Genomic DNA, 10,137 nt, shown 5'->3' on the forward strand with positions numbered 1-10,137 from the left:
GATATAGCATCATCGGCCAAGATACGGTTGCAGAAGCTCATCAGGCGACTGTCATCGGATCCGGACACTCATACACGCTACAAGAAATTCATCGAGGACTATGAGTCCAACCACATGCAACGAGTATCATCGACGTCGGAGCTGGAATCGGCATATTATTTGCCTTATCACGCAGTGCTTAAACCAGACAGCCGACCACAAAATTGAGAGTGATGTTCGACGCCTCGCATCGAAGCTCAACGGGGGTGTTATTGAATGACATCCTCCATCCGGGACCTAGACTGCAAATCAACAGCTCCGACATTCTCATCTGGCTACGTCGGCATCGGTTTGTTTTCGGCACGGACATCGTGAAGATGTTTCGCCAGATCCGGGTACAACAAGATGACTGGGACTATCAACGACTTCTCTGGAAGGACGACAACGGCCAACCCATCGAGTATCAACTGACGACAGTCACCTATGGTACCAGCTGTGCACCCTGGGTATCGTTACGGGTGCTGAAGCAGTTGGCCATCGACGAAGTTCATCGATTTCCACTGGCCTTACCGACATTTATCAAGAGACGATATGTCGACGACATATACGGAGGTGCAGAAACGGAGCATCAACTGGAGGAGATCATCAAGCAGCTAATCAACCTCTGCATGACGGGCGGCATGCCCCTGCAGAAATGGTGCAGCAATGTGCCACACATTTTGAAACGACTCGGGCTCTCATCGGGATTAGCTCCAACCATCGAATTTGAGGAATCAACGGTGAAAGTGCTGGGGCTCTGCTGGCAGCCTCAGGCAGATACCTTTCACTACAAAGCGAAGAGCTTCAACCGGGACACCATCACCAAACGCGTGATCCTGTCCGAGATTGCGCCAATTTACCACCCATTGGGACTCATCGCGCCGGTGATCGTCACGGCAAAGATACTCATCCAAGAGCTGTGACTGCTCAAACTCAACTGGAACCATCAACTTCCAATGGCTTTAATAAAACGCTGGCAACTCTTCAGGCAGGAACTTCAGCAGCTGAGCAGCCTATCAATACCGAGATGGCTCAATTTATCGCCCAAGACGACCGAAGTTCAACTACACGGTTTCGCGGACGCATCTAATCTGGCGATGGGCGCATCGGTCTATCTTCGAGCATCATCAGCGACATCGGGAACGACTGTCACCCTGATCTGTGCCAAGACCAAGGTGGCACCGCTCAAGAAGATGACTATACCATGGCTGGAGCTAACAGCAGCTCTCCTGGCAACGGATCTTGTGGCTTACGTACAACGAACACTGGAGTTGGAAAAGATACAAGTCCATCTCTGGAGCGACTCATCATTAGCCATCACATGGATTAATGGAGATCAATCCCGTTCCCCAACAGCTCGCATCCAGTGCAAATCGCCAAGGCGGATGCACTGCTCATCAGATATTCATCGTTGACGAAGCTATTGCGGATCACAGCCTGGATCCATGGAGCCGCAAGATGCTTCCAACGGCAGCCGCCACCGGAATCTCCCCAATTAGGACCACAAGAGCTCGAAGAGGCAAGACTGTACTGGGTAAGGTACACTCAACAGCTCTACTTCGAGGCGGAAATCAACACTCCACGGACAGGCAACTCACTGGCAGCAAATCATTGAATGGCGACGCTGACGCCATATCTGGAGGACGGCGTCATGCGTCTGGGCGGATGTCTACGAAAATCAACGTTGGATCCGAAGGAGAAAAATCCAATTATTCTCGCACGTCACTCATCGCTATCAACGCTCATCGTCGCAGACGCTCATCAACGGAGTTTCCATAGGGGAACTCAACTAACATTGGCACACATCCGACAGAGGTACTGGATCATCGGTGGGTGAGCTCCAGTACGCTCGCACATCATAAAGTGCGTTATTTGCTCACGCTAGTTCGAATTTCGGCCGCAAGGCGGTCAAGGCATCGGTCACGCCTCCCTCAGGGTTCCCATTCAGATGAAAGAAATGAAATTCTGTATTAGAGTAAAGTAATATTCAATCTAACGAATGAAATTGGCCCCACAGTCTTGCGATTTTTTTTCGCTAAGATACAAGTCTCCAACTTTTGCAGACCACACTATTGAAAAGGATAGTAGACAAAGTTTACGTTGATTAAGTTTAAGGATATTATGAGTTTCGAGACTTTCGCGGCCAGCATTATTATTTATTATGGCTTCCGGATGGATGCCGCGTCTAGATTTAGCTTCTTGCCGACATTTCGCAAACATTTCAGTCTGCATCATCAGGGCTAGGTCAAAACGGCCATGTCTCGCAATCTGTACTGGCTGAACATTAGATGGACACTGGACACTCTATCCAATATGTCAAGACAGAAATGCTTGCCAGCTCACAAGGATATTTTGCCAGAAAACATCGCGAAGGTCTCGAGATCCAAAAACATCTGAATAATCTCAATAGGGATCGAGGATATCAAACCAATCTCATTTGGCACACCGTCCTTCCGGTTTTTTAATTGACCAGCTGATCAATTCCTGATTGGCTGCGATACCCCCCACCATTCCACCTACCTCCTTCAGGGGTCGGGGGGATATAAGGACTTCCTTACAATGGGGAGCTCCAGTATCGGAGCGACCTAGCCCTGATGATGCAGACTGAAATGTTTGCGAAACGTCGGCAAGAAACTGAATCTAGACGCGGCATCCATCCGGAAGCCATAATAAATAAGTTCAAGGATAGTAGACGAAGTTTAAGTTAATTATATTAATTACAAAGGTTTAAAAATTGTTTGTATACTGCGTTTAAAAGTATATAACACCAGAAAAAAATTTACGGACCATTTTTGATTACACAAATGATTAAAATAACTGAATTCAATTACGGATATTCGGTGTAAATATTTCTATCGTTAGAGTATAAAGAATAGTGTCTTATCTCTGCGATGTCGTGAACTGACTATATAAATTCTCCGCCTTTCTGAATTCGTGAGGAAGAAAGGGTCCGTTCAAAATATAAATTTTCGAGAGCGAGGGTTATAAACGCCAAATGATTTTACTGAAAATTTCCTTCAGTTTTCTAGTTGGTGAATTTCTAGGGAAGGGTGAAAGGAGTGAAAATATTTGCGACGCAGCCTCAGCATCGATTTTGGAGCTCTCAGGGAAAATCCGAAGAGTAGCCAAAAAAAGGGTATGAAATATCTTTCCGTGCGCTCGGGTTTGTCGACTTGTATGTGATTTTCTAGTGTTTCTCGAAGTAGACCTCTAATTTTGTTCTATCTGCGGTTTAAATTCTAAGGATGGCGTAATTTATGACCTTGAAAACGGAATTTGGCTGGACGAGAAACGGTTATTTGTACATTGAATTCTTTCATTTGTTATATTTTTAGTTCCAAAAATTTCAGTCGATATGGGACTGAACAGTACTGCACACGAAAAATATTGTCTTAAACTAAGACACCAAGTCGCTAATTAAGACAGGCTTTTTACCGTTTTGAGATCTTTTTTGACGATTGTCGTAAAAAAGGGAACAAAAACGTCTTGATTTAAACCCGAGGGGCCATTCATTTGGAAATCCGGTGACACAGTGATTGCTCATTTCACGTAATTTCAGGAAGACTTCCATGATTTCATGCAGTCATTGATTTCGTGTGGTTGCCTGGGATTTTTTTTTGTTATTTCCCGATTTTACACGATTTCAAGTGATTTATAATTTTTGATTTCACCTATTTGCTGGAGTAGGAGGGAATGAGGGTAGACCCAGGGATGGGAAAATTGGGATTAAATTACATTTTTCTTTCGTAATCTAAGAAAAATAATTGGAGATTATAATTAAAATATCAAGTTGTATATCAGTAACCCATTAATCCTTTAAAATTTATAATTCTTCTGAGTAGCTTGGGAAATACATGAGTTTTTATTAGCACTAATCGCAAATTACCAAAATATTCGAAGGAATTTTCAATGACCTCTACTAACTATCGGTGATAGAAATAATCGAACAAAATGCCATTGGAGAATACTTGACTAACCGAGAATTTGATTTCGCAGATTACAGATTACTTGAATAATAAATATTCACAATATCGAATTACTGGAACGGGCAAGTAATTTCATATTGTAGTTCTCCAAATTACATGGGTAATTAGGAATCTGACTTCGACGAATTACCGATTAGCTAGATAATTCATTCGTTATTTCCCAATTACTTAATTGACGGGATGATTTACTTTAATATTTCCAAATTCCCTTCTCTAATTTGGAATTGGAATAATCATATCCGAAAAAATGAAATAGTAAATCTGAGCGATTTCGCATAAAAATTCATCAGGACTCCACTGAAATTTAATTGACATTTTATTAAAAGTTCTATTATTTTTTTTCGGCCATTTTATTGAAAAGTTTTTATAGAAAAGTCCATAGAAAAAATTTGATGTAAAAGAACAAATAATTTATTGCATTTTTTTGTATCCAAACTTTTTTATGAATTTATTTAAAAAAATGTCTCAATAGAACGGCAAAAAGAAAACAAATAGAATTTTAAATAGCATCGAATAAACACTTCCTAAGGGAATAGTAAATCTCCACGTTTCAGATGATTCTGAGCCATCTGAGTCTAACTTTCAGAGACTTTTTTTGGAACGTTTAAACAGAGTTTAGAGATTTTTCAAAAATTTAAGCCGAAAGTTAGTATAAACGTTTCCTGGGGGAATAGTAAACTTCGACGTTTCAGACGATTCTAGACCATTTGAGCCTCACTTTTACAGATATTTTTTGCATAGATTTGAACTGAATTTGAAGATTCTTCGAATATTCGAACTTAAAAGTCGTATAAACGCTTTCTGAGAGAACAGTGAAACTCCACGTTTCAGATGATTCTGAACCATCTGAGCCTCACTTCCAGAAAACAAATTTTCTAGTTCATTTGATTAAAATTTTTTTTTAAAGTTGAGCCAAAGGTCGTATGAACACTCTTTCAGAAAATGACTGATTTTTTCCATATAAAATTCCAGGGTATGAATGTTGTATGTCTTTTTTGCATTTTGTGAAGCTAAGCAAGGATAAATACAGAAAGATAAAAACAAGCAGAGGATCTTAATAGAACTTCCATAGAAATCGAACAAAATTTCCTATTGAAATTGCTACAGTCTCGTGTCGAACCTTTCCTCATAGATTAATTGCTAATCAAGGCTCGATTAACGAATATTGTTTGAGGACAATTACGACGTGAATCAAATAATTATGAAGTGAATAGAATAGTGCCCATCAGGCTTGTTTTCCGAGAATATCTGTGATAAATAATCGAAATCTTCACTCTCTACTCCATTATTATTCCAATGAGGACTAATTAAAATATGCCAGAAAATTCAGAAGATTTCGTGGCAGTTTCTGCGATTGAAATTGTAGAGGGTATTTGAAAAGACATATGTGTGTGATACAAAATGATTTATTTTTCTCATATAACCATCTAGAAGTAGGGAACTAAAAAAACTATTCAAAATCATCAAATTAGCCAATTGCAAAACCGAGTAAAAAATCATAACAATAGGATGATGACAAACGGATGAATATTAGAAAGATAAGACAAACAGGTTTGAAATATTGATTGTTCAATTGATATCCATCTCCTCCCAGTACCTGAATTGATACCTTACATGGATGTCCTGGTCCTCATTAAAACGAAGAAAAAACATCAATGAAGGTGAATTTACAGAGATCACGCCACTAAATGGAATCATTGAATTCAAATGATTTTATTCGTATTTTTGGTTTTTATTTCAATCTTCAGTTCCTCTTTGTAATCTTATTTTCAAATTTTCGTGATATTCAATACCAATTTTTCGAATTTTTGCCATATTTCATAGTAAACTTTCAAACAATCAATGAGGGAGAAGATAACAAACATTGTATTCGGGGTTCTTAAAATAAGAACTTTGGGGTATTATACTAAGAATCGTTGAAAACATTCAAATTTTATGTCACGCGATTAAAAAGGGGAGGGGGTTGTGTAATTGGTGACGATTTGTGATAGAGGGGGGTTAGTAGTTGCCTAGGTTGGAAAGCCACAGTGTAATTAACTAAAATTATTTGAGAAGACAAAGCTGTCAATTTTTTAAAAAAGTTTTTGAAAGTACCGATGAAAATGTTATTTTATCTTTCTAGCCAAAAAATCTTGAATATTTTAAAAATTGAGAGAATTTTTCAAAATTTTTCATGAAAAAATACGAATTTTCACGAAAATTTGAGATTTTTTTTCAATTTCACAAAAATTCCAAAAATTCTATAATTATTTAGAAAAAGCAAGCATTTTTCAGGTATTCTTAGATTTATAATAATTTAGAACTTAAGTTATAACGAGGAGCCAAAATCAATCAACAGTAAAAATTTCATCGATTTACCTTAATTTTTTTTTATATCAGAATTTTTTCAGATTCTTCAAGAAGTTCTAAAATTTTCGCAATTTTCCAAAAAGTCTTTTATTTTTCTCGAAATCTCTAACAAATACGAGAAATTTTTTTGAATCATTAGAAAATCCCAAAAATTACCTCGGATTTTTAAGAAAAGGGTCCAATTTTCTAGGATTGTTTAGAAAATCCAAAATCGAATTATTTTGCGAAGGCCCCGAATTCCCGCGAATTTTCTAAAGATCCAAGAATTTACTCAAATTTTCGGAGAAATTCGAAAGTATCCGATATTAGAAATGTAAAATTTTCCAGAAATCTCCAGAATGCTCTAGAATTCTCCGAAAGGTCCCAGAATTCAGTAGCGAAGCGGTAAACCGGGTCAAGTTGATTTTGACTTTTGAACAGTTTTTGATGAGTATCTCGGAATCTAAGAGAGATAGCAAAATTTTTCTCATCATCTTTTTTATAGCCTTTAATTGGCTCTACAAAGAAGATTTAAACAACAAAATTTTTATCTGTTTTAGATTCCGAGATATTCGTCAAAAACTGGCCAATAGTCAAAATCGACTTGATTATTTGATTAAGTTTTTTTGAGAGTGAAGCGGTTTACCGCTTTTGATTAAGTTTTTCTGAGAGTTAAGCGGTTTACCGCTTCGCTACTGAATTTTTCAGAAAGCTCCAGAATTTTCGAACAGTTTTTAGGTTGCATGCTGCAATATGAAGCAAAACGTAATAATTTATAGCCCTTGTCTTAACGGAGACCCTAATAGCGAAATGCAGCGTGCGATAAACTCGACTTATTGCACGGCATGACATAAACTAAACAAAAGTGTAAATCCCATCGAAATTCTTTTAATAGTTCTCCATTGAATCGTAGTCATTAATTTTTCACGTTTGTTTGAGTGTTTATACGATCCTTTCACCGAAATTCTCAAAAAATCTTCAAATACAGTTCGAATCCACCAAAAAAAAACGTTTCCAAAAATTATGTTGCGATGATTCAGGATCACCTGAAATGTGGAGCTTTAATATTCTCTCAGAAAGTGTTCTTACGGTGTTTTGGCTCAAATTTTCAAAGAATTTCCAAATTCAGATGGAATTGACAAAAAAATTATCTTTGAGAGTGAGATTTACGTGGTTTAAAATCATTCCTATTCATTTGAATTTTCAACAAATTGAAAAATTCCTTGTGAAAAAATTGGTCTCGAAAAATTAGGCTCAGATGACTCAAAATCATCTGAAACATCGATATTTGTTATTCCCTGAGGAAAAGTTGATATGACATTTTAGCCCGATTTTTCAAAAAATTCAACAATTCCATGTAAAAAAATGAAAACATCTGTCTCGAAAAGTTAAGCTCAGATGACTCAAAATCATCTGAAACGTGGATATTTGTTATTCCCTGCGGAAAAGTTCATACGACCTTTTGGCCCGGATTTTCAGAAAACTGAAAAATTCCCTTTAAAATAACTTAAAAAATTGTCTCGAAAAGTTATGCTCAGATGTCTCAAAATCATCTGAAACGTGGAGATGTCCTATTCCCTAGAAAAGTATTTATACGAACTTCGGCTGAAATTGTCAAGCACACAGAGAAAAAGTGGATTAGCTTTAGAAAAAAGTTCCGAAATTCTAGAAACCGTGGTTTCTAACCTTCAATTTTCTAAAATTTCGAAATTTTTTCCCCCGTAATGGCATTGTTATCAATGGGGATAGGGTTTTACATAAGGGATAGGTTCAGGTGTGGGGCAGGGTGTCAAAAGGGCGAATTTACGTAGAGGATTATATATATTATTTACCCAAAAATTTGGGCGGGGGGGGGGGGGTATATTGAGAATTCACAACCAAAAAAAAATTGAGTCTGTAAGTTTTCAAAAATATATCTGATACTAAGGAAGATAGCAAATTTTTACTGAAAGTTTGAGGGGGAGGATTGTACATGAAGAATTCAATAAAACTTCCTATTCCCTCCCGCCCCAAATTTTCAGTAAAAATTAGCTATTTCCCTTACTTTTGGAGATATTTTTGAAAAACTCACCGACTCAATTTTGTTTCGGTTGTGAATTCTCAATGCACCCCCTTCCCCCCCAATTTTCGTAATAATTCGCGGTCTCCCTTAGTTTCGGAGATACTTTTGAAAAACTCACCGACTTAATCGATTGTGATTTCTCAATGCCCAATCTGCTCCCCCTCTCCCCCTCTTTGCAAAATTACCCCTCCTCACATTTGAAATTCTCGATATTTAGGCACCCCTCCAGATGTATGGGGCACTTCCGCCCTTTAAATTCCTCGGTTGCAATTTTTTAGTTCAATCTGAAAATTTTCTGAAATTAAGAAAAATTCAGTATTGGTTTTAGAAAATATTTGTTCCTAAAAACAATCCCCGAAATTGTTAGTTTTTATGATCCCATCAACTATAAAGTTTAAGAACAGGAGTTTTTAAAATCTAAAAACTAGTTTCTAAAGCTAATCCACTTTTTTTCTCTGTGCAAATTTAAAACAAAGTCTATACGTCCTTGTGGCACAACTCACGCGAATTTAAATTTGTCAGATTACAAAATTAAATGAGTAATCCGAAAATATTATCCGAGAATTGCTCGAATAATTTGTAATTTCGGAATCGAATATTGCAGTTACTCTACCAATTTATAATCTGAAAATGACGATTACGAAATTCCTTTTTTACTGAGGAATTGGAAATTCCTAATCTCAGCTGTAATATGTAATTTACTCCAGCAAATTTTTTTTCCTTCACAATGAGTATTTTTTGCCAAAAGACTTTTCAGTTACTGGAGGAATTCCGAATGGGCATTGTAAATTATATATATGAATTCGATTTCATTTTTCATTCCAAATAAAATTCTGATGTAATTCTCGTTGTAATTACTATCGATTATTATAATTTATGTCATGCGTGCATGTAAAGTACAGGTTAACAGGGGCATTTGGAGGTCGGTAAGTCGAATTTTACACGCACCACCAATCGTTCTTCACTTAACAGACGTTCCCAGTCTTACACGCGTCCTATGCTATTTTACTGGTATTTTACACATTCTCAATAACCCCTAGCGACATCTTGAAATATGAATACAGAAGAAGATATGTTTAGTGAATACGATGAAATACTAACAGATAATATACTTCGAAACGCTCAGGAAGCAGAGAAATGCTATCAAGAAAAAGCCAGCTTTGAAAGAAAAAAGAAAATGAGTATTTTTTCTAAATATTAGAGAATAATTTTTTTTGCGCGATTTTTCTCCCCCCCCCCCCCCCACCCTGAAGAAAATATGAGGAAAGTTTTTTGATTTGTCATTATTTTTTTATTAGTATGAAGAATTAATAAACATAAATTTTTATTATTATTATTATTATCATTACTTATATTTTTTTGTCAGATAGATTGAAATATTTGAACAATTATTAAAAGTAACAGATACACTTGACAGGGGATTTTTGAGGAGATTCATTACATTCAAGTTCTCTTTGTTGTTGATATTGGAATTTGTTGAAGTTGATGAGTCTTCATTAGTTCTTTTATTTTGATCATTGTTGAGTTTGCAGTTTGTGACGGTTGTGGGGTGGTGATGAGATACTTTTTGATTTTTTATATTGTTGAGATTATGTTTATAAATGCTTTATACTAATAAAAAAATAATGAAAAATCAACAAACTTTCCTCATATTTTCTTCAGGGTGGGGGGGTGAAGAAAAATCGCGCAAAAAAAATTATTCTCTAATATTTAGAAAAAATACTCATTTTCTTTTTTCTTTCA

The 10,137-nt window shown here is 36.7% G+C and overlaps 1 protein-coding gene across 1 annotated transcript in view; it reads left to right on the forward strand.

Moving 5' to 3' along the window:
* Window positions 1-212: 212 nt before the first annotated feature.
* The window catches only part of LOC107044249, a 19,789-nt gene continuing 9,864 nt past the window's right edge, over window positions 213-10,137 (forward strand). Inside the window, exons 1-3 of the mRNA XM_015266053.1 lie at window positions 213-856; window positions 1,007-1,288; window positions 1,375-1,557. Of these exons, the coding sequence (XP_015121539.1) occupies window positions 213-856; window positions 1,007-1,288; window positions 1,375-1,557 (1,109 nt within the window). The remainder of the gene's footprint in view (window positions 857-1,006; window positions 1,289-1,374; window positions 1,558-10,137) is intronic.

Source organism: Diachasma alloeum, unplaced genomic scaffold (assembly GCF_001412515.2).
Source record: "Diachasma alloeum isolate Michigan unplaced genomic scaffold, Dall2.0 Dall_scaffold_00698, whole genome shotgun sequence".
Taxonomy (NCBI): domain Eukaryota; kingdom Metazoa; phylum Arthropoda; class Insecta; order Hymenoptera; family Braconidae; genus Diachasma; species Diachasma alloeum.